The following is a 25,617-nucleotide window of genomic DNA, read 5'->3' as shown; positions in this document are numbered from 1 at the left end:
TTAGATGCTAAGATCCTTTAGCATCTCTGATCTCAAAGGCAGTATTTGAATGACTACTTACTACTTTGGAGATGGACAAGTTGTTCATTATTGTAACTATATACACATGCCTTCCCATATATTTAATACATACCAATACTCTTGCCTGGAGAATCCCTTGGACAGAGAAGCCAGGCAGGCCACAGTCCGTAAGATTGCATAGCGTTGGACATGACTGAATCGACTTTGCATGCATGCAAGTTTGCTTTTGAACAAAAATAGTAACAAACTTAGTAATTTTTCCACAGGCTCACAGCTGAAAGAAACCTTATCTAGCCCAAGCATTTTACTTCTGTAGAGATATCACAGAGTTGTTAACCACTCTCCTGGGGCCATGCTGCTAAACGCTAAGAGGTGGCTGTGGTTCCAGTTTCTAGAAATATTTCCGTATACCATGGAGGAATCAATCTAATTCTTGAGTGTAACTCCTGCATGAAATAGTGTATATGTCAGAGGGGGACTGTTAGGTCATTCTTTGTTTACAACAAGCCACTGTTAAGTTCATAAAATTCTACCTTGCCTGTGTGCTTAGTTGCTCAGTCGTGTCCAGCTCTTTGCAGCCCTTTGGACTGTAGCCCACCAAGCTCCTCTGTCCATTGGATTATCCCAGCAAGAATACCTTAGTTTATTCTATAATTTTCCTTATGAGTAACACTGCTCATGAGAGGCATTAAGAAATAATGTTCTGTTCTGTTGCTTTTCTTCCTATCTGCCTGGAAAACATATCTTTCAAGGACCAGGAGCATGAAAAAAGCTAGCAGAAAATATGGCCCTCCTGTCTTTTAATGAGATAGTAAAAGGAATCAAAACAAGGATGCCTTGTGAATACTCCGAGGTGGCAACTTTCCTTACCCTGCACCCACTGCCACATTTAAGTGAAAGGACTTTGAAGTTTTAGTGCTGCTGCCAGGCCTGCCCATCACTACTGCTCATAGTGGTTACATTTTCCTTTCTTTCTTGTGGTATCAGAACCATGTGCAACACTCCAGAATTGCTATTGCTTATTTGGTATCACCTCACACCCGTCATGGAGAAGGAAATGACAACCCACCCCAGTACTTTTGTCTGGAAAATCCCATGGACAGAGGAGGCTTGTAGGCTGCAGTCCATGGTGTCGCTAAGAGTCAGACATGACTGAGTGACTTTGCTTTCACTTTTCACTGTCATGCATTGGAGAAGGAAATGGCAACCCACTCCAGTGTTCTTGCATGGAGAATCCCAGGGATGGGGGAGCCTTGTGGGCTGCCGTCTATGGGGTCGCACAGAGTTAGACACAACTGAAGCGACTTAGCAGCAGCAGCAGCACACCAGTCAGAATGCCCATCAACAGATAAACGGATAAAGAAATGGTGGTACATATATACAATGGAATATTACTCAGCCATAAAAAGAAACAAATTTGAATTAGTTCTAGTGAGGTGGGTGAACCTAGAGTCTATTATCCACAGTGAAGTTGAGTCAGAAAGAGAAAAACAAATATTGTATATTGACGCATATATATGGAATCTAGAAAAATGGTACTGATGAACCTATTTGCAGGGCTGGAATAGAGACACAGACATAGAGAACAGACTTGTGGGCACAGCCAGGGAAGTAGGGGGGATGAATTGAGAGAGTAGCATTGAACCATCTACATTACCATATGTAAAATAGATAACTAGTTATATAAACCATATGTATAACACAGAGCTTAACCCTGTGGTCTGTGACAACCTAGAAGGGTGGGATGGGGTTGCGGGGGGAGATTCATGAGGAAGGGGGCATATGTATACTTACGGCTGGTTTACTTTGTGGTGTGGCAGAAACCAACATACCATTGTAAAGCAATCATCCTCCAATTAAAAACAGTCGAAAAAGCATTGACTAAGATGGTATTTCAAGAGAGGGAATTGCTGTCACTAGGTTTTAAATGTCTTCTGTACAGCTCCATCTTGGTGTTTGTCATTGTGCTCAAAACAAAGTTGACTGAATAAATTAATTGGTGGTGAATAAATGAAGGAGGTTCATATATCCCTGAATATGTCTGGTCACCACCTAATTGAGTACCTTATTTCTGCTACCGCTAGACATATTATCTTAGCTATTCTAGAATGCTCTTTAAAATGAAGAGATATAAAACTTATTTTATAGGGACCTTCTATCAATAAGACTTAAAGTAATACATAGACATCAATACCTTAATTCCAAGCTACCTTGTTATTAAAGATATACAGGAAGAAGTGAAAATAATATTTTGCTATTCTAAATTAGAATCATAGTAAAAATGTATATATATACTCATATTTATATATCTACATTATATATATTCTTATGGCAAAGAATGTAGTTTTCACTTCACAAATAGCACTTACAAATAAGAACTGTATTACATAGTGGTATGAAGGCAAATTAAATACCAACTTTTTAAACCTATAAACATCCTTTTGTAATTTGAAGAGAATATTTAAGTATTCAAACCCTGAGTTTGGATTCTTAATATAGATTTTGTTTTCATTACACAAATGATTTAACCAGCTTTGAATTTATCACTATGCGAAGCACTCAAGGCCAAGTGCTTGGGTATCAGGGAAGGTACAGGAAAACTGGGAGGGAGGAGTTCTCTGAAAATCTGACTATGCTGTTGGCCCTGCGGAAGAAGATGGATGAGGGAAAAGAAGAAGGATGAAGGAGAAGTGGATGAGGGAAAGATCCAGGTGCCGAAGGTGGGCCAGCCATGGTATGAAAAGCAGAAATACTAGAAGTCCCTGGAACCTGAGTTTAGAAAAGACAGCCTGGTTAGTTGTTTGGGAAGATATTTAGAAATGTATTATTAATTTTGGCTGCCAAGCATTTGCACATCTTTCTATGTTTAAAGAATTTCCCCCATCTTTATGTGTTTAGGAATCCCCTCATAGAACTAAAGTTATTAGACATTTTGCTTTTCCTGTCTTCCATTCATTAGAAGGAAGCACTAGGTCCAGCCCACAATCAAGGAGAAGGAATTCTAGAAGGGCATGAAAAACCAAGAGGTAGGAGCCATTGTGGGTATTTTAGAGGCTGCCTACCACTGTGACCTTGGCCACTTAGCCACAGAACCTGATTCTGTCTCCCCAGACCCCCAAGATTTGGGGAGGGATTCATTTTCCTATTAATTTTCCTTTCTGCTTGCAAGTATGATTCTTTACCGATACAGATGGTTAGCTTCCCTAGCAGCTCTTAACAGGCCGCTGGGCCATGCCTTCTGGTATTTACTTTTTCTTTTTCTGAATATAAATTTGGAAATGTAGGAAAGGAGAAAATAGCTATCATCTGTAGTGGTGTTACCCAGAGATTTGTACTCTTAATAATGGACCATATTTTTTGCCAGGGTTTTTCCTTGAGTTTTTATACATCACTGAGATCATAATGAGCATATAATTCTATAACTTGGGTTTTCTACCCTTTTGCCATAGGAATTCCCCCTCGTTTTCCAAAAGCCCCTGATTCCTGAAGTATGTTAGTGATTGGTTGTGAGGGGTGTGCTCCAGCTGGGCAGGCATATCATTGCACTGTGCTGTCATAAAAACTGGCCTGCTGTGTGCAGAGGGGATCCCCAGCAGGAGGGAAGGGCACTTGGAATCTGCTCAGGAGAACAAACTGCTCTAAGGACATGCGGTGGGGTGATGCCTATTATGGCAAGTCATATATTCTCAAACAGAAGCCTGGTCTGACTTTCATTTGTTAATATAGTAAGTACCCCTACTTGTTGTTTTTCAGTTGCTATCGCATCCAACTCTTTGTAACCCCATGGACTGCAGCACCCCAGGCTTCCCTGCCCTTCACTGTCTCCTGGAGTTTGCTCAAACTCACGTCCATTGAGTCGATTATGCCATCCAACCATCCCATCCTCTATAGTGCCTTTCTCTTTCTGCCCTCAATCTTTCTCAGTTTCAGGGTCCTCTCCAGTGAGTCAGGTGGCCACAGTATTGGAACTTCAGCGTCACTCCCTCCAGTGAATATTCAGGGTTGATTTCTTTTCAGATTGACTGGTTTGATCTCCTTGCTGTCCAAGGGACTCTCAAGAGTCTTCCCCAGCACCACAGCTCAAAAGCATCAATTGTTTGGTGCTCAGCCTTCTTTGGAAGTAATAAAAATGCCTTTTCTTTAAAGTCTTTCCCCTTTTGTTTTGTCCCTAATTCAAGCAATCTGCCTTCAAGTTAGTCTGAAGTAAGGAATAACACATTTTATTTTCATTTTTAAAAATTATTTTTAATTGTGGTAAAATACAGCATAAGACTTACCTACCATCTTAACCATCTGTAAGTATACAGTTCAGTAGTGTTAAGTACTTTCACATTGCCTTGTACAGAAAGCGCTTTCCTTGCAAACTGAAACTTCATAGTCATTAAACAGCTCCTCGTCCTCCCAGCTCCTGGAGACCACTGCTTTACTTCTTGTTTCTATGAATTTGGCTACTCTGGGTACTTTATATAAGTGGAATCATATAATACTCTGTTGTGACTGGCTTAATTCCTTTAGCCTAATATCCTCAGGGTTCATCCATGTTGTAGCAAGAGTCAGAATTTCCTCACTTTTAAAAAGCTGAGTAATATTTCAATGTATGTGTACCACATTTTGTTTATCCTTTCATCTGTTAGTAGACACTGGGTTATTTCCACTTTTTGGCTATTGTGAATTTTCATTTTTATTTTGCATTTTATTTTTTAACTGAAGTATAGTTAATTTACAACATTATACTAGCTTCAAGTATATAACATAGTGATTCAATATTTTTATAGATTAGACTCAATTTAAAGTTGCTATAAAATAATGACTATTTCCCTGTGCTGTACAATATGTCCTTGTAGCTTATTTTACACATAGTATTTTGTACCTCTTAATCCTCATACCCCTATCTTGCTGAATTTTCATTTTTTTAAAATTTATTTATGGCTGCACTGGATCTTTGTTGCTTTCTCTAGTTGTGGTGAGTGGGGACCACTCTTCACTGGGGTCTGTGGGCTTCTTATCACGGTGGCTTCTGGTGTTGCAGAGCACGGGCTCTAGGTGTGAGGCCTCAGTAGCTGCCCTGAAGCATGTGGGATCTGCCCAGATCAGGGATTGAACCTGTGTTCCCTGCCTTAGCAGGCAGATTCTGAACCACAGGCCCACCAGGAAAGTCCCTGTATTTTCATTTTTAAATTGGGTGTTTTGTTTCATTTCAGGGCAAGAAGTTGCCTTACCACCTTGGAGATGATGCCGAAGAAGGAGAAGTTTCTGATGAAGACAGTGCAGATGAAATTGAAGATGAGTGCAAGTTTAAGCTCCATTATGTAAGTTACAGGCTTGGCCATAATTTTTACCCTCGATGTGCTATAGTAAAAACTGCTGCTGTGCTGGAATATTCACAAATATGGTGGCTGTAGTGTAGAAAGGATATGTATTGAAAATCACGTGTGTTGGCACACAGGACACCCAAATATTTACTGAGTGACTGAGTCAAGGATTGTTGTGTCTTAGAGTTGGAAGGAATCTTAGTGATTAACCCATCTGACCCTCTCTCCAGGGACCAATTCCCTCCTATTACAACTTGGTCAAAACTCAAGTTGCAGTTGGAAATGTCACGGTCTGGTGAAATAAACTGACTTTAGCACTGTCACCCTGCCTCCGGCTTATAGCTCCACCATGCTGCCATTCAAAGCTGGCTCTCAGAACCCAGCTGCAAGAGGATCTGCTTCTCTAGAATGCTCATCCCCTCCCTGAGAGAATGCACCTTGGACCAGAAGATCTCCAAGTTCTTCCAGACAATGAGACTCTTGGCTAAAACTTTAATTTGCCACATGTTAGACAAAATGGCAAAGAGCAGTTTGTCACCTGCATGTTGCTTCAGACTTCTGTCCTAGAACAAGGAACTCTGTTTTTAAACAGAGCAGCGCCATTTAGCCAGGTACTCCAATGGAAATGCAAACCTGGGAGAAATGTAAGGCTTAAAGACCTCCCTATCCCCCATCCCTTCTTGACCTCCCTCACCTTCTGTAGCTCATGTGATTTCCAGGATCATGTGATGATCTGAGAGTAGCACCTGCTCACGTTTATTTGTTGTAGAGTTTACAATTTCCTTTCTACAGAAAAGTAGTATTTCTTTAGATGTCAGAACTATAATCCTACCTCCTAAAAAAGAAAATATTACACAAAATCTTCTAATTTACAATATTGCCCTGAATTCAATTACTACATCACTAAAAACAGTCTTCTTTCTTCGAGATAATAATAATGGCAGTGGCTCCTATAGGTATTAAAGAGAGCTGGTATTATTTTCAAAGAGGGGAAGAGCTTAATGACAACTGACGTCTCAGTAGATAGTTCTTTCTTGGCTTTCATGCATTTTAGAAGGGATGACATGGACAAGATTCAGCCTTGAAATGAAAAGAAAAAGTTACCATCTGTATTAATCTATTGCCTTTTAACAGTTTGTATTAGCTCAATTAAATACCATGAATAAGGCTATGGTTACAGGAAATTAATCTAAATAGATTTACATAAGTGAAAATACAGTTAATATTTTAGTTTCTTTGTTTTTGCTCTTATAGCTACTTGCCATTTTGGTAATTACTTGTGATTATAGGTAATTTAGTTCTTTTTCTAAGCTTTATTTTATAAACCAGATATTTGTCTCTGAATTTCAGTATCTTTGCCTCTTGTTTCCGCTTGTTTTCTTGGTTGCCAGCCTCGGAGTAGTCCACAGTTTGGAAGCAATAAACAGAGTGTTTATTTTTATTTATTTATTTGACTACACCGGGTCTTTGTTATGGCTCTTGGGATTTTCCATCTTCATTTTGGCATGTTAACTCCTAGGTGCGGCATGTGGAATCTAGTTCCCTGACCAGTGATCAAACCCTAGCTTCCTGTGTTGGGAGCGCAGAGTCTTAGCCACTGGACTACCAGGGAAGTCCCAAGGAAGGAAGAGTCTTGGCCAAGTTATGTGTTTAGGGAATGTAGTTTTTAGTGAAAATGAGTGGTGGAAATTTAGCTACTATTCAGTTCAGTTCAGTCACTCAGTTGTGTCCGACTCTCTGCGACCCTGTGAATTGCAGCACGCCAGGCCTCCCTATTCATCACCAACTCCCAGAGTTCACCCAAACTCTTGTCCATCGAGTCGGTGATGCCATCCAGCCATCTCATCCTCTGTCGTCCCCTTCTCCTCCTTCCCCCAATCCCTCCCAGCATCAGAGTCTTTTCCAATGAGTCAACTCTTCGCATGAGGTGGCCAAAGTATTGGAGTTTCAGCTTTAGCATCATTCCTTCCAAAGAAATCCCAGGGCTGATCTCCTTTAGAATGGACTGGTTGGATCTCCTTGCAGTCCAAGGGACTCTCAAGAGTCTTTTCCAACACCACAGTTCAAAAGCATCAATTCTTTGGCACTCAGCTTTCTTCACAATCCAACTCTCACATCCATACATGACCACTGGACTTACTATTACAATAGTATTTATTGCTCTGAGGAAACACGTTATTCTAGTTTCTAAATCCACCCAATAGTATAAAATTTCTTCTAATGTTAGTGAGCCTTCTAACTTTCTAAGTTAAATATCTATAATTACAAAAGAGAATTAGCTAAGATGTTATGGAAGCAAATCAATTATTTCACTTGTGAAATTGTCCATCTGGGTTCATCTCAAGCTTCATAATCTCTTGGTTGATGTCTAGGCACCCATATAGGTAGACAGTTTAGAACATGATTCCATAAAGATAGACATGATCTTTCACTTGGATTCTTTGATTTGGGCCTAAAGTGAATGTGAAGAGCACCTTACCTATAACATTTTACAGGTGTCTCTTTGTTAGACTTTAGGAGAGAAAATATATGCAGAAACCAACATTCTAGCAGAAATAGATAAGATTTTTACTCATCCTTTTCAGATCTGTTTTCTCTATTTTTGAACTCTTCTGAGAAAAGGCAGTACTGTATTTAGAAAGCCAAAGCATTATCCTGCAATCAGTCAGTTTCTAGTTTAGCTGTCAGCAGAGGGCTCAGATGCCTTATCTGAGTGTTGAATGTAAATTGCCTGATCTAAACCGAGTGATCAGATTTCTACAAAAGCGTATGTACTGTGCAAAGCTGGTATGAAACCGATAATTACCTTAGAGGAAGTTCTTAACCTCAGTTTGGAGTTAACAGAATGTGGTTAAATTTATAAGTTATATCTGAATTATTGCAACAGATAAAAATTTTTAGCGTAGCATTCAGGGATTCTGGAATGCTGTCGTGGGGCTTATGCAAGATTCATTTGCACACTCAACAGATTTTTATGGAGGTGCAGCCAGTGTGCTGTAGTTGTTGGGGCACATATTAATGAACAAAGCAGAACCATCTTTGCCTTTGTGGAGTCTGTACCTTGGTGGGAGAAGGGAAGACAGACAAGAAACAAAGCAAATAAGTAGCATGTGTACTAGGCAAGTGATAAGTAATAAGGGGGAAAGGGAGAGAAGAAATGTGTAAATGGTCTATGGAAGGTTTGGATGTGAGGCCAGGAAAGGTCTCACAGAGAAGGTAACACATGGGCAAAGACTTGAAGGAAGTGAAGTTAGCCATATTGATATCTGAGGAATGTTCCAAGCAGAGGGCACAGCAGATGCAAAGGTCAGAGGCAGGATTTGCAGCTCGCCCAGCTTCATCTTGGGGTCAGAAGCAAAGTGGAAGGCAGGACCCTCATGCTGGCCCTCTTTCTCCTTAGTCTACTGTCTAAGGAATTCAAACCCACACCCACACTGAAAACTTTTACTCTTTTAATAAATGTTTTCTGTTGTTGAATTAATTGAATCATTTAGGCATTTGCCCTATTATTTTGAGGCTTCAGCCATAGAGAAAATCTGGCTTATGATGTAATAAGCCATAGATAAAGCTGATGTGTTCAATGACCCAGGAAGCACACAGATCAAAGACTCAGGGGACAATTTCCTTTCAGCCACAGAGCAGTAATCTAACAGATGTAATTCAGTGAGGCCAGCTCACCATTATTCATCTTTTTGGGGTCCTCTAATGTCAGTGTGCCTTACAGACTTTCTAGCCCATATTTCAACCTTACAGATTGTTTTACTCTTCTGCTGAGTTATTTGATACCTTTTTTCCCCCTGCACTCTCTGAAGCTGAGTTCAACCAGTTTCTTAAGCACAAATATCAAACTGTCACCTACGTAAAGCTCATCCTGTGAACACCAAGCTTTCCAACAAGTTTAAATGAGCCTTTGTAGAGTAACATGCAACCACTTTTTGTGTCATATTAATACCCCCAAATCATATTCACTCTGTGTATGTCTCACAGTAAACACTTTAATAGTCTGCTCCCTTCCTACCACCTCAGATTGAGCTTCTTTCATAAGTTATTCATTGTATGATTTGAGCCATTTTGAGGATTAAGAATCTTGTTGGTTGAAGACTTGTCAGCACTCAGGGAAGGGATGAATTCCCTCATGATATTGTGAGATCCCTGTTACTCAGTAAATGCCCACGTGCCAGGCCTGCTGTTGCATCCTGGTGACAAAGGGTGAGGAGTGGAAGGTGAGCTGAAAATTCCAGTTATTTTCTAATATATGATACAATTTCTTCCTCCTTGCCCTGCCAGAGAGTTAAGGTAATGAACATTTAAGGTCTAGTGTACATTATGTGTTATCTATATGTATATGTAGGTATTTCTCTTATATTTAAAAGGTATTATCTTCTGAAAATTACTATTACTGAGAACTCAACTATTCCTTGTCTTCTTTAATTTTTATTGAAGCACAGTTGATTTACAATGTTGTGTTAGTTTCTGCTGTGCAGCAAGTGAATCAGTTATACATATATCCACTGTTTTTTATATTCTTTTCCCCTATAGATGGGTAGAGTTTTAAGTAGAGTTCCCTGTGCTATACAATAGGTTTTAATTAGTTATCTGTTTTATATATAGTAGTGTGTATATGTCAATCCCAGTCTCCAAGTTGATCTCTTTCCTCCTTGTTCCCCCTTGGTAACCTTGTTTACCACAATTATTCCTTGTTGGTAATTCATCTTCCCTTTCTATTCTAAATGTTCTGTGACTTCACTATTAAATGGCTGAGAGTCAGTTTATTGTTTTTAGCACTCAGTATTCACTTCTTACTAGAGAACCTATGTTTTCTTTCATTCTAGAGAAATCTCAGCCATTTTTTCTTTGAATATCGTTTTTATGCCATTTCTTCATTTCTCTTTTTCTGGCAGTACAGTTAGATTTAGGTTAGAGTCTTAGTTTATTCTCTGTCTTAATTATCTGTCAATTATTTAATGTTTTCTTTGTCTCTGCTGATTTGGGGTACTAGCTATAGTATTATTTTCCAGTTCATTACTTATCTCTTTGGCTATGCCTGATCTAGAGTTTACTCCAGCTATTCTTTTCATTTCAATGACTATGTACTTGATTTATAAAATTTTTTTATTGTTTTTTCATAGACACTAGTTTTTATTTTACTCTTTGGCTTCTTAGTTTCTTATTCTTTTTATGAGACTATTCCTTTATATCTTTGAGCATATGAACATATTTCATTCAAAGTGAGTGAGTTTCCTTTTCATGTGTTGGTATTTTTGGCACTTCATCTTAGCATTAGTCTTCCACATGAATTTTAGAATTTGGAGTTGAAGGTTCAGTTTTCAGTGGAATTTTTCTTCCCCTTCCATTATCCTCCTCTGTCTATTTAACCTGCTTCTCTAGTGGTATGGAGATTGCTTCCAGTTGAACTCTAAGCACCACTCCACCTGGCACAAACACATATAAACACAGCCTACCTGTGTCCCAAGTTCCTAACTAGACCTTACATTGATCGATTGATTGGAGTTCCCTGCCACTGGAGATGTTGAAGATATTTCCCGTTCAGTCACCAAACAAGTGAATGTTTTGGTTGTCTTCTTAGTCTTAACTCTTTTGATATTCAATTTCGAATCTTCCTCACAGTAATTTTTTTATTGCTTCCTATTATAAGTGAGGGGCTTCCCGGGTGGTGCCAGTGGTGAAGAATCTGCCTGCCATTACAGGAGACATAAGGGACACCAGTCCAATCCCTGGATTGCAAAGACCCCCTGGAGGAGGGCATGGCAACCCACTCCAGTATTCTTGCCTGGAGAGTCCCCATGGACAGAGGGCCCTGGAGGGCTACAGTCCATAGGGTCGCAAAGAGCTGGACACGACTGAAGCAACTGAGCATGCATAAGCCCATAAGTAAGGCTTCCGTTCCAGCTTTCTTCACCACTTGGTTTCACATTGTGAGGCCTGCTCTAATCTCCCAAAGCATGTGGAGCACCTTTAGTTTCTATTGTACTATAAGAGCTAAATTCTTTGTCACCTTTGCCCTCTGTGAATATGGAGCTCACACATTTATGATCTGCAGTGATCTTGTGTATTTTATTTTGACAAACTTATGACTTTTCTCTTTGTTTTTCTGTCATTGGAGCAGGGAAGATATCAAAGCATGAAGGTACATTGTTGTATATAAACCCACATGTATGTACAGATGTATGAACCCAGACGTATTCATTTTGAACAGTATTTTTTGTTTTTCTTAAAGTATCTAAAGAGGGGTTGCTCTAAAAATATTTTATTATTTATTTATGTACTTATTTTTAAATATAAATATATTTATTTTAATTGGAGGTTAATTACTTCACAATATTGTATTGGTTTTGCCATACATCAACATGAATCCACCACAGGTATACACATGTTCCCCATCCTGAACCCCCCTCCCACCTCCCTCCCTGTACCATCCCTCTGGGTCATCCCAGTGCACCAACCCCATGCATCCAGTATCATGCATCAAACCTGGACTGGCGATTCGTTTCATATATGATATTATACATGTTTCAATGCCATTCTCCCAAATCATCGCACCCTCTCCCTCTCCCACAGAGTCCAAAAAACTGTTCTATACATCTGTGTCTCTTTTGCTGTCTCACATACAGGGTTATTGTTACCATCTTTCTAAATTCCATATATATGCATTAGTATACTGTATTGGTGTTTTTCTTTCTGGCTTACTTCACTCTGTATAATAGGCTCCAGTTTCATCCACCTCATTAGAACTGATTCAAATCTATTCTTTTTAATGGCTGAGTAATACTCCATTGTGTATATGTACCACAGCTTTCTTATCCATTCATCTGCTGATGGACATCTAGGTTGCTTCCATGTCCTGGCTATTATAAACAGTGCTGTGATGAACATTGGGGTACACGTGTCTCTTTCAATTCTGGTTTCCTCGGTGTGTATGCCTAGCAGTGGGATTGCTGGGTCATAAGGCAGTTCTATTTCCAATTTTTTAAGGAATCTCCACACTGTTCTCCATAATGGCTGTACTAGTTTGCATTCCCACCAACAGTGTAAGAGGGTTCCCCTTTCTCCACACCCTCTCCAGCATTTAATAATAGTTTAAAATGTATGCTTAATAGCTCCGAAGAAACATTACCTTTTGCTATTTGCCTGCCATTGTACTGTTATTTTTTTTATACCTAAGCTAAAATCAGCTTTTAAGTGTGAACAATTTGTTGAAAGCTTATTAGTACCAGCACTATGCTAATGTATATGCACTTATACAATTTCTTTATTCAGATATAGGTCAATGGAACTATAGGATAGAAAGTCTGGAGATAAACCACACATCTATAATTTCTGGCAAAGAAAGCAAGAATATACAATGGAGAAAAGATAGTCTCTTTAATAAGCGGTGGTTGGAAAGCTAGACAGCTATAAAAACATGTAAAAGAATGAAATTAGAATATTCCCTAATACCATACACAAAAATAAACTCAAAATGGATTAAGTACCTAAATGTAAGATTGGATACTATAGAACTTTTAGAGGAAATCATAGGAAGAACACTCTCTCACAGAAGTCGCAGCAATATCTTTTTTGATCCACCTCTTTGAGTAATGAAAATAAAAGCAAAAATAAACAATGGGACCTAACTAGACTTAAAAGCTTTTGCGCAGCAAAGAAAGTCATAAACAAAACAAAAAGACAACCCACAGAACAGGAGAAGGTATTTGCAAATAAGTTGACTGACAAGGGATTAATCGCCAAAATATACAAACAGCTCATGTAGCTCAATGTTAAAAAAACAAACAACCCAATTAAAAAGTGGACAGAATATCTAAAGAGACATTTCTCCAAAGAAGACATACAGATGGCTAAGAGTCACACGAAAAGATGCTCAACATCACTGACTATTAGAGAAATGCAGATCAAAACTACAATGAAGTGTCACTTCACACCAGTCAGAATGACCATCATAAAAAAAAAAAATAACCCTACAAACAATAAATGGTAGAGAGGGTGTGGATAAAGGGGACCTTTCCTACACTGTTGGTGGGAATGTAAATTGGTGCAGTTCAGTTCAGTCGCTCAATCATGTCTGACTGTTTGCGACCCTATGGACTGCAGCACTCCAGGCTTCCCTGTCCTTCACCAACTCCTTGAGTTTACTCAAACTCATGTCCATTGAGTTGGTGATGCCATCCAACAGTCTCATCCTCTGTCGTCCCCTTCTCCTCTTGCCCTCAATTTTTCCTAGCATCAAGGTCTTTTCAAATGAGTCAGTTCTTCACATCAGGTGGCCAAAGTATTGAAGTTTCAGCTTCAACACCAGTCCTGCCAATGAATATTTAGGACTGATTTCCTTTAGAATGGACTGGTTGGATCTCCTTGCAGTCCAAGGGACTCTCAAGCGTCTTCTCCAACACCACAGTTCAACAGCATCAATTCTTCAGCACTCAGCTTTCTTTATAGTCCAACTCTCACATCCATACATGACTACTGGAAGAACCATAGCTTTGACTAGATGGACCTTTGTTGGCAAAGTAATGTCTCTGCTTTTTAATATGCTGTCTAGGTTAGTCATAACTTTCCTTGCAAGGAGTAAGCGTCTTTTAATTTCATGGCTGCAATCACCATCTGCAGTGATTTTGGAGCCCCAAAATAAAGTCTCTCACTGTTTCCCCCTCTATTTGCCTTGAAGTGATGGGACCAGATGCCATGATCTTAGCCCTCTGAATGTTGAACTTAAGCCAACATTGTCACTCTCCTCTTTCACTTTCATCAAGAGGCCTTTTAGTTCTTTTTCGCTTTCTGCCATAAGGGTGGTGTCATCTGCATATCTCAGGTTATTGATATTTCTTTCAGCAATCTTGGTTCCAGCTTGTGCTTCATCCAGCCCAGCATTTCTCATGATGTACTCTGCATAGAAGTTAAATAAGCAAGGTGACAATATACAGCCTTGACGTACTCCTTTTCCTATTTGGAACCAGTCTGTTGTTCCAGGTCCAGTTCTAACTGTTGCTTCCTGACCTGCATACAGATTTCTCAAGAGGCAGGTCAGGTGGTCTGGTATTCCCATCTCTTTCAGAATTTTCCACAGTTTGCTGTGATCCACACAGTCAAAGGCTTTGGCATAGTCAATAAAGCAGAAATAGATGTTTTTCTGGAACTCTCTTGTTATTTTGATAATCCAACAGATATTGGCAATTTGATCTCTGGTTCCTCTGCCTTTCTAAAACCAGCTTGAACATCTCAAGTTCACAGGTCATATACTGTAAATTGGTGCAGCCATTATGCAAAACAGTACAGAGGTTCCTTCAATAAAAAATTAGAGGTACCATATGATTTAGTTATACATAAATCTATGTTTTTCAGATTTTTTTTCACTTGTAGGTTACACACCGAGTGTTGAGTAGAGTTCTCTAAGATGTATAGTCCTTGTTGATTATCTGTTTTATATATAGTAGTGTGTATCTGTTAATCCCAGCCTCCTAATTTATCCCTCCCCCAGGACACCTTTCCCTTTTGGTAACCACAAGTTTATTTTCTGTCTGTGAGTGCCTTTCTGTTTTCTAAATAAATTTGGAAACAGAACTTATTTAGACCTGGAGTGCCAGAAAAGTCCCAGGACCTTGTTCTATATCTACACATATCAGTTTGAATCTGCTAATCCCAAACTAAATAAATTCATTTGTATCCTTTTTTTAGATTCCCATATGATATCAATCAATCGGCTCTGTATTATAAGAGCCTACTGTCTCAGTCAGTCAATTGGCACATGTGATATCATATGATATTCATCTTTCTCTGTTTGATTTACTTAGCATGGTAATCTTAGTTCCCTGTGCTATAGAGTAGAACTTGGGTTTTTCTTTCTTAAATTTTTTGGCCATGTTGTGCAGCATGCAGGATCCTAGTTCCCTGACTGAAGATCAGATCCATGCCCTCTGCAGTGGAAGCATGGAATCTTGACCACTGGACTGCGAGGGAAATCCCAGGGTCTTGTTGTTTGTTCATTCTATATATATCAACTTGTACCTGCTGATTACAAACTCCCAATCCTTCCCTCCTGTTCCCACCAAAACAAAAATTTGTTTGCTAATTCCAAACTCCCCTCCTCCTCCCCCTTAGCAACCACCTGTCTGTTCTCTCTGTTCCTGATCCTGTTTCACAGACAGGTTCATTTGTGTCATAATTTAGATATGACAATACGTGATATCATATGGCATTCATCTTGTTACATTGCTTAGTATCAGTTCAGTTCAGTCGCTCAGTCGTGTCTGACTCTTTGCGACCCCATGAATCGCAGCATGCCAGGCCTCCCTGTCCATCACCAACTCCCGGAGTTCACTCAGATTCACGTCCATTGAGTCAGTCATGCCATCCAGCCATCTCATCCTCTGCCGCCCCCTTCTCCTCCTGCCCCTAATCCCTCTCAGCATCACAGTCTTTTCCAGTGAGTCAACTCTTCACATGAGGTGGCCAAAGTACTGGAGTTTCAGCTTTAGCATCATTCCTTCCAAAGAAATCTCAGGACTGATCTTCAGAATGGACTGGTTGGATATCCTTGCAGTCCAAGGGACTCTTAAGAGTCTTCTCCAACATCACAGTTCAAAAGCATCAATTGTTCGGCGCTCAGCCTTCTTCACAGTCCAACTCTCACATCCATACATGACCACTGGAAAAACCATAGCCTTGACTAGACGGACCTTAGTCAGCAAAGTAATGTCTCTGCTTTTGAATATGCTATCTAGGTTGGTCATAACTTTTCTTCCAAGGAGTAAGCGTCTTTTAATTTCATGGCTGCGGTCACCATCTGCGGTGATTTTCGAGCCCCCCAAAATAAAGTCTGACACTGTTTCCACTGTTTCCCCATCTATTTGCCATGAAGTGATGGGACCGGATGCCATGATCTTCATTTTCTGAATGTTGAGCTTTAAGCCAACTTTTTCACTCTCCGCTTTCACTTTCATCAAGAGGCTTAGTATAATAACCTCTAATTGCATCCATGTTGCTGCAAATGGTATTTTTTTTTATAGCTGAGTAGTATTTCATTGTAGATATGTACCACATCTTCTTTCTCTGTTCCTTTGTTGATGGACATTTAGGTTACTTCCAGGTCTTGGCTATTGTGAATACTGCTGTTATTAACATAAGGTGCATGTATCTTTTCAATTATAGTGTTGTCTGGATATATGCCCAGGAGTGGGATTGCTGGATCATATGGTAATTCTATTTTTAGTTTTCTGAGGAACCTCCATACTATTTTCCAAAGTGCTTCTGCCCATTTTTTGATAGGGTTTTTTTGGTAGTGAGCTACACGAACTATTTGTGTATATTGGAGATTAATCTCTTGTTGGTTGTATTGTTTGCAAATATTTTTTCCCATTCTGAAACTAATATAATATTTTAAATCAACTATACTTCAATTTTAAAAAGAGGAATAGTGACTTCTCCCAGTTGGAAATATAAGCTACTCTCATCCTCTGCATAATTTTGACTTACTATGTACTGCTGCTGCTGCTGCTGCTGTCGCTTCAGTCGTGTCCAACTCTGTGTGACCCCATAGACGGCAGCTCACCAGGCTCCCCCGTTCCTGGGATTCCCCAGGCAAGAACACTGGAGTCGGTTGCCATTTCCTTCTCCAATGCATGAAAGTGAAAGTGAAGTCACTCAGTCGTGTCTGACTCTTCGTGATCCCATGGACTGCAGCCTACCAGGCTCCTCCATCCATGGAATTTTCCAGGCAAGAGTACTGGAGTGGGGTGCCATTGCCTACTATGTATGAAAGGAATGAAATTACTGTTTAACTGAAGGAAAAAAAAGGAAAATGATTATCATGATGGCTGAGTTAAGTTCATACTCAGTAAAAAACTCAGAACAGTGCCTGGCAAATAATTTATACTCAATAAATGTTAGCTAAAATCAGTAACAAGAATAGCAGCTGTGGCATGATTATCGCTAATGTAAGTCCTGAGCAGAAGGTGTTTCAATGGGAGCTAAAGGAGCAGGCAGGAGAGGACAGGAGTAATTGCAGAGCCTTGGATAGCTAAGAGCCTGCTGCTCTTCAGCCTGGCTTGGAGAGCTCTAAGGCTGTCACAAAGGGCAGCTAATGTATTATCCTTCCTGCGGCTCTAGTCCAGAAGGGGGAAAAGACATTTGGGGATGGTGAGGTATTCCAGTGTTTTTGCTTTTTGTTTTTAAAGTCAAGGCCTTCAACTTTGGCTGCACATTGGAATGACGGGGGAGCTTTCAAAAATCCTACTGCACTGGTCCCAGCCCAGAGATTCTGTGTCATCCGTCTGGGCTGTGGTCCCTGGTGATTGAGTGTGCAGCCCAGGTGAGCACCAGTGTCTGAGAGAGTCTCTCTTTGCGGGGCAGCCCTCTACCCCACTCCCTCCTGCTTCTGGCTGCTCCCCACCCTAGAAATGGTCAGCCCTCTTTTTTTCCAGTCACTTTTCATATCACCCTGGAGATGAAACAAGAATGTGTTTTGTGTTTGACTTTTTTATTTTTGGTCAATATTCCTAGGTCATATTTACTTCCGGAGAAGGTAATGGCACCCCACTCCAGTACTCTTGCCTGGAAAATCCCATGGACAGAGGAGCCTGGTAGGCTGCAGTCCATGGGGTCCCTAAAAGTCAGACACGACTGAGCAACTTCACTTTCACTTTTCACTTTCCTGCATTGGAGAAAGAAATGGCAACCCACTCCAGTGTTCTTGCCTGGAGAATCCCAGGGATGGGGGAGCCTGGTGGGCTGCTGTCTATGGGGTCGCACAGAGTCGGACACGACTGAAGCAACTTAGCAGCAGCAGCAGCAGCAGATATTTACTTCTCAGAAATGGCAATTAGGAAGCCCGACGGGGGCTCAGGTGGAAACTACCCCAGACCATATTGAAGGGCTGCCCTCCCCTCTCCCTATTCCTCTGCAGCATCCTCTCTCCCTTGTGGGCTCAGGGAACAAAAGAGCAAGAGGCATGACTTTCTTCTCTGGTCCCTGCAGCAGCTGCAGGGTGGCTGACAAGTCACCAGGTCAAGTGTCCTTCTCAGCTTTCCTTCAGTAGTGCTGTTGAATTTCGGGGTCAAATGATAATACACTAGTGAAACCTCAGCCACACATTTATTTATTCTCAGTGTTGTAAATCACAGGGAAGGAAAAGATCAACAGGCAGAAACATCATTCCTTCAGCTGCTCCAAATATTGTGAGGATGTGAAATGAATAATTATAGCCTTTGTATTAAGTATTCATTATTTCACCAGCCCCAGTCGGCCCAGCTTTGTATTTTTAGCCTTGTTTGCTGCTGGTGAAAGTGTTTGGGCATAACTGCCACAGTTCATCTCCTCATTGTCTCCAACTCCTCACATAGCCCTGAGCCAGGGAAGGAAGCTGATGCTTATTGGGGGGTGTTTGTGCAACATTGGGCACACTCATGCTCTTACACACGTTCTCCTTTGGACCTTCCAACACATGTATTCCCTGCAGACTCTGGGTCACTTGATGAAACATATTGGTACTTTGAGACCTGGACTTCCTTTCTCAGATTCATTTCTGACCTTAAGTGAAACCTACTGTTTTTCTCCAGTAGGTTTGTGATGATCTATTTCCCAGGTGTCACATAGGAATAAAGAGGATCTAAAATATGAGCTTGTTCATGATTAATTTCACTCAGAAATTTATCTTTTTTTGTAACAGTGGAACTTATCTTTTTCTGCAGCACCATGTAATGAAATACACACAGAATTTTGAATTGGAAGTCTTAGGCTCCAACTCACACACTTCATGTGTATTTGGACAAGTCATTGAATCTTTCTGCCTCTGTACTCTTATGAGTAAAACTGGACTAGACCCACACAACCTTAACGGGTCTTACACAGCTCAAAGGAAGCATTGTCATATGACCATGCTTTGTGAGCCACAATGCAATGTATAAAGTCTTAGTTGCTTTATCAGTGTCCTCAGTATTCTTTTCTCCATGTTCAAGTGGTTACTAGATCTCACTGATACTGTTTTCTCTAGGCTTTTGCTCACTTTGGAATGATTTGTGGCCACCAAAAGATTTGTCTAAGTCCTACTCTCTGATACCTATGACTATGACCTTAATTGAAAAAAGAGTCTTTGTAGATGTAACTAGGTTAAGAATCTAGAAATGAGATCATTCTGGATTAACTCAGTGAGTCTTAAATTCAGTGACAAATTTCTGTTTTTTGTGGGAGCAGCCACCTTTTATTAATGTTAGGAGTGGGGACACACAGAAGGCCATGTGAAGACAGAGAAAGAGGCTAGAGTTCTGCTGCCACGAGCCAAGGAAAGCTTGGCATCACCATAAAATGGAAGAAGCATGGAAGGATTTTCCCCTTAGAGCCTGTGAGAGGCTGAATGTAGCCCTGACAGCAGCTTGCTTTCATAGTTCTGGCCTCTGACACTGTGAGAAAATAAACATCTCTTGCCTTTAAGCTACCAGGTATGTGGTAATTTATTACAGCAGCCACAGGAACCTAATACACTCCTCCTTTTTATTTTTTGCATCTTTAAAAAAAATTTTATTGGAGGATAAATGCTTTACAACATTGTGCTGGCTTCTTCCATATATCATCATGAATCAGCCACGGGCACACACATCTTTTAAGACCTGGCTCTAGTGTCCTCTGCCCCTGGAAGTGTCTGCTGCATTCCCAAGGCCGGGAGCAGTGCCCCTCCTCCACACACTCATGAAACATCTGTCACCCTACTTGCACCTGTTATGTAATTATCCAGTGATGTGTCTGTCTCCTCGGTGACACTGAGAGTTCTATGACAGTGGGATTGTGCCTTATCAATGCCTTCATCTTGCATGTAACAGCTCAGTATGTGTTTGTTTTATGCAAAATGCTCTCAGACTCTGTCATCTTTATTAAATCCCCTACCAGCACATTGGCCTGAATGCTCGTAGTGGGAACTGATGTGCCTGGCTTTTCACCTATAGGTATCCTTCATCTTTCTGCACACGCTGCCTGGTTAATATTATTTCTACAATGTGATCCAGACACTTGTCTACTCAGAGTCTCTCAGCAACTCCATACCTCTTGACCACTGGCTTTCAGGTGTCTCCACAGCCTGGCCCCAAAGTACTTTTTCGGTTTTATCCACCATTGCCCTCCTTCATGGGGACTTCCCTGTAGCTCAGTTGGTAAAGAATCCGCCTGCAATGCAGGAGACTCTGGTTGGATTCCTGGGTCGGAAAGATCCTCTGGAGAAGGGATAGGCTACTCACTCCAGTATTCTTGGGCTTCCCTGGTTGCTTAGCCTGGGAAGAATCTGCCTGCAATGCGGGAGACCTGGGTTCAGTCCCTGGGTTGGGAAGATCCCCTGGAGAAGGGAATGGCTATCCACTCTGGTATTCTGGCCTGGAGAATTCCATGGATGTATAGTCCATGGGGTCTCAAAGAGTCGGACGCGAATGAGCAACTTTCACTTCACACCCTCCTTCATGAACTGCTGCTCCATGAAAACAAAGCTGTTCCTGTGTTCATAAAACACACTTTGCTAATATAAAATTTTTACTAGAATGATGGGTGATAGGAAAGCCCATCTCTTCATCACTGTTGAAGTTTTAGTTGCCATACAGAGTCCCCCACTAAGCCCCCCTTTCTATGAGGTCTTTGTGGTCACTCAGGCAGAAATGCCATGTTCCTTCTCAGAACCACTGTTGTGTGGTCATTTGCGCTTTTTGCAGGCAACTGTGCAGACCAGGGTAGGTTATTTGAGGACATGCCTTTGTTAGCCTAATGGGGTCTTTGCTGATGTCAAGGGCTAGCTGTTTTCCATCTCTACATCTCCTGAAGAACCTGAGGGCCTCATTCACTGGATATATTAAAGATATTCATACATGTGATGTTAATACAGGGAAATTCAATAACCTCTCCTGATGTAGCCTTCCCCCACCCCAATTTCCCTTTGTTATTTATATTGCTTTGCCCTTACAAGAGTTTGTGAAAATGAATGTTATTACTGAAAAACTGCCTGTTCTGTATTTTAACTATAATAACTTCTTAGTAACAAATTTGCAAGCAGAAAAATGGTCTTAAACTTTTAATGAGGACTAAGGGAATTGTTTTGGCGGAAGAGTGTTCCTTCTCTTTGGATGGGTTGGCCTCTAACAAGTGGTTGAAGGGTTCACAGAAGAATGTTGGACACTGGGAGAGGGATTAGGAGCTGAGAAGGAGAGGAGACGTGAACAGAGCTTGGGTCATTGGTTTCAGGTAGAACAAGGGACCAAAAAGCTGTGCTGCTAAGCAGACTTCTAGGAAATCTGGGTCCCTTGATCATCTAAAAATTGAACAAGTTATCATCTGGACACAAGTAGATCTTTTTTATCCAAAACAGTTGAAGTTAGTTGTCATCTTAAAGTAATTACAGTGCCTAGTCATGGCGTAGGTCAATAATGAGTTCCCTCCAGTTACACAGTGGTGCAGAGATAGGAAAGACATTTTTTCTCAGAATAATCCTTGCTTCCAGAGATTTCTACAGCACTCTTTTCCCCTCAGTGAAGGAAGTGATTTAAGTAGCATATTCTTGCTCAAATTTACCTGTGTATTGGGTTGGCCGAAATGTTTGTTCAGGTTTTTCCAGAACATCATATGGAAAAATCCAAACAAGCTTTTCAGTCAACCAAATAGATATAGAAAACGTAGTCTCCAAAAGACCTGAATTTGAATCCTGCCTCAGGTACTTACTAGCTTTGTAACCTGGAGCAACTTATTTAATTTCTCTAAGCGTCACATTCTACATCTCTGAAATGGAAATGATGATAACACTATAAGGTTGCTGAAAGTTGAATGCAGTCATAGTCATCATTATTTTATGGGATTGGTGGAGGGCTGGCAGGAGATGGACAAAACTGGTACAATAAGCTTAACTCCTTACAGGTAATTGAGAGAGAAATTATAGCAGCAATGCTGGTTTGAGTGAGGGGTGCATTCTAAGTGACTCTGTGTTTCTTAAGAGACATGATTTCCATTGCTTAATTCTTTGCAGAATAATGGGACCACTGAGCATCAGGTGGAATCTTTCATAAGGAAAAAACTGGAGTCGCTGTTAAAAGAATCTCAAATTCGAGACAAGGAAGATCCTGATAGTTTCACAGTGAGGGCACTCCTGAAGGCCACGCATGAAGGCTTAAATGCACACCTGAAGCAGGTATACAATTCCCTCCTGTGCTTGTCCTCGACAGGAAAAAGAAAGCACCTCATGCTTTGTTTCTGATCATCTGTCTCTTTTTGGAATGCTTCTCCAGTTTCTTCCATTTCTGCCCTTATATTGGTGGAAAACGAAAGTCTCCTCCTGCAAAATGATGTTAGAAATAGTGAATAATAGCTTAAAGGGCATGGGTTGGGGCGGACCTGCTTCACTGGGATCCTTGGGACAAAGCCCCATGTCCCTGCAGTTACCCTCCTGGCAAATGCTCAGGTGAGGTTGAGGGCTCATTCAGGTGGCCTCCATGCCCTGTTGATCATACCTCCCAAATGTGTGTCTGTCCACCTCTCTTCTCTATGGCATGTCCTCATTCAGTCCAATGTCAACTCTCACTTAGACTTCTCTTGCCCTCTTTCAATCTAACCTCCTCTCTGATATCAGCAAGAGATTTTAAAAATGCAAATCTGATCATGTCACTCCACTATTCAGAATTTTTCAGTGGCTTTCTGTTATGCTTGGAATAAATGAGAGACTCTTTAAACTGGGCTTTCAAGGACCCACATAATTGCATTCTCACCTACCTCTCCAGTCTCATATCTCCCCGTTTCCCCTGTTACACCACCATCCACAATTGTCACACCAGCCACAATCATCTAACTGCCTTGGTCTTCCTCAATTTCCATTTTCTCTACTTGAAACACTCCATTCCCACATCTACTCTAGCTAACTTCTACTTAGGCTTTTAAATTCCAGCATCTATGTGGTCTTCTGAATGAGTCTTGCCTTGACAGCTAGATTACGTTAGTTATCCCTTTTATATTGTTGATGGTAGTCTGTTGTATCTTCTTTTTAAAGAAGTTTATTTGCAATTACTTGTTCAATATCTATCTTCTCAACTAGACTATAAGATCTCATGAAGCCAGGAACCATGCCAGTCTTGATAACCATTATTTTTCTGACTTGTCTAGTGCCTGGGACTTGTTATGACCTTCATGCATAGTTGTTGAATGAATGAATGGTTTAGGCTCTGGGTGAGATTTTTATTCTGCCTTCTGATAAAGTACAAATGGGCAAGGGAGAGAGATGGTGGGTTTATTGATGTTATCATGGCAGGACATTGAGGGCATTTATTCTGGCTCAAAGGAGATCCATGTGGTCTCTGGCTTAGTTGATAGCAGCCTCCCCGGCTACTGCTGTCTGTCCTCCAGGGCTCAGCATGCCCCAGCAGAGGGAAGATCATTACCCATGGATCTGAGTGACCACTCAGCATTGGTGGTTACTTTCTAGACCCTACAGAAGTCCAGCCATTCAAACACCTTGCCGATTCTCAGGTCTGTTTTGCTTCCAAACATAGAAAACCTCATTCAAATTGGCTTAAATAATGAAGAACGATGTTGGGTTAGGTAAGTGGCAAGTTCATTTGCAGAATGGCCTTCAAGGTGGGCTTAATTCAGAGGCTAAGCAGGGTCATCAAAAACATGTCTTTCTGTTCTAGCTACCATGTAATTAGCATCATCCCCTGTCTGGTTTCCCCTCTCCTGGTGGTTGCAGGGTGACTGCCAGCAGGCCCCTGAACTACATGTTTCTTGGTCCAAGCTCAGAGAGAGTGAGACAGTGAATGTGCCTCATCCAACAAACCAGAATTTGTACTGACTTCTGGATGAGCAGCTTAGCTCATGTGATGACCCCTGAGCTGATCCCTGTGACCTTGTGTATGTGTTCTCCTTGGAACAGTAAATCAGCATGGGCATAGGATAGCATAGGCTTGCTGATGCCAGTGATCGCTTATCCTTGGAACTGGCACTTCTGAAACTCCATGCTGGATGGGCAGAGTGAATTGTTGGGGGACAAACAGAATGTCAATTACAGCATCATTGCCCTACAGTTTATCATACAGTTTTGCGTTTTCTTAAACATTTCTGTAAATAGCTGTAAAGCCTCACTCCTTCCTCCCTGGCCTCCAGCCTCTACTTTCAACCACACACATGTCTGTCAAATCACATTGGGTTTGCCCAGCTTGATTTTTCTGCTTCTTGTTCCTGGTGAACTCTCTTTGGCTAATCTGGACCAATCACTTCCCCTTATGCTTTTGGAGAAGTCTTTGCTCCATCCTAGATCATCCCAACTGGAAGGGCAATAGCAGATCTTAGAGATTTTTGAAGAGACAAAACAGGTTCATCTTTCTTTTATGGAAGAGATCCTAATGGTAATTTCCTCATCAAGTAAGATGGCAGTGGACTTCAGATTTCAGATATGTGGTAGGACAAAGCTTATCCTCCTTTTTCTTGTTTCTTACTCTCCCTTAAATTTGGGTGACTGCAAGAATGCATTAGACTTGCATAAAGTAAATGGGAGCCTGTGACTTAAACTGACTACAAAGTGTTATGATTTTTTAACCCTGCTGTTGTGTTAGTTTTTCAAATATGGTTTTGACTCAGTGGGCAAGCAAAGACAGGTTGAGAGAAGTCCATCTGTGTCAGATACATATGCATACATGAAGCCAAGCCTGAGAACGTGCTGTGGGGCTCAGGAGACACTCACTTCGGCTCCCTCCCCCCAGATCAGCACCCAGCAGTACAGTAGTGTGTGCTACTCTGCCGCCTTTTCCCTGGAGATCCCTGACATAAAATAACAATGAAATCTCATCCTTTCCACTGGAAGAACTTAGTATATACAAGAAGGAAGGATGCCTACCTTAAGTCCTTGCATCCACCCCTTTTTTACATCCCAGTTCCGATCATCTGGGTAGCCTTAATTTGTCCTTAAATAGACTTTTCCAGCTCTCCCAAGCTCCCACTCACTCCATTCTCTCATCTATACAACTACTACAATAGTGATATTTCAGAAATACGTGTCTGACCATGTGATTTTTCTATCGTAAACCATTCAAATGTTGTTCATAGCTTGGAGGATAAAGTTCACATTGCACGCTATAGCCCCAAAGATGAGCCAACCCCCACTCTGACTGGTCAACTAATGCATGTGTATAATCTAAACACACACCCCCCACTTAGTTTCCTGGAAGGTACCATGTTTACAGCATTTGGCCTTTGCATTCACACTTTCCTTGGCCACAGCACCCTTCTTTTTCACGACACATAGACAATGTCTACCTATCTGTGGCTT

At 41.0% G+C, this 25,617-nt stretch overlaps 1 protein-coding gene across 1 annotated transcript in view; it reads left to right on the top strand.

Moving 5' to 3' along the window:
• PLCH1 (phospholipase C eta 1) overlaps positions 1-25,617 on the top strand; it is a 252,056-nt gene that overhangs the window by 190,953 nt on the left and 35,486 nt on the right. The window contains exons 11-12 of the mRNA XM_040247343.1: positions 5,223-5,330; positions 22,333-22,494. Of these exons, the coding sequence (XP_040103277.1) occupies positions 5,223-5,330; positions 22,333-22,494 (270 nt within the window). The remainder of the gene's footprint in view (positions 1-5,222; positions 5,331-22,332; positions 22,495-25,617) is intronic.

The sequence above is a fragment of the Oryx dammah genome, unplaced genomic scaffold (genome assembly GCF_014754425.2).
Source record: "Oryx dammah isolate SB20612 unplaced genomic scaffold, SCBI_Odam_1.1 HiC_scaffold_2, whole genome shotgun sequence".
NCBI lineage: Eukaryota > Metazoa > Chordata > Mammalia > Artiodactyla > Bovidae > Oryx > Oryx dammah.
The sequence above is the reverse complement of the archived record's forward strand: the minus strand, read 5'-3'. Positions and strand labels throughout refer to the sequence as shown.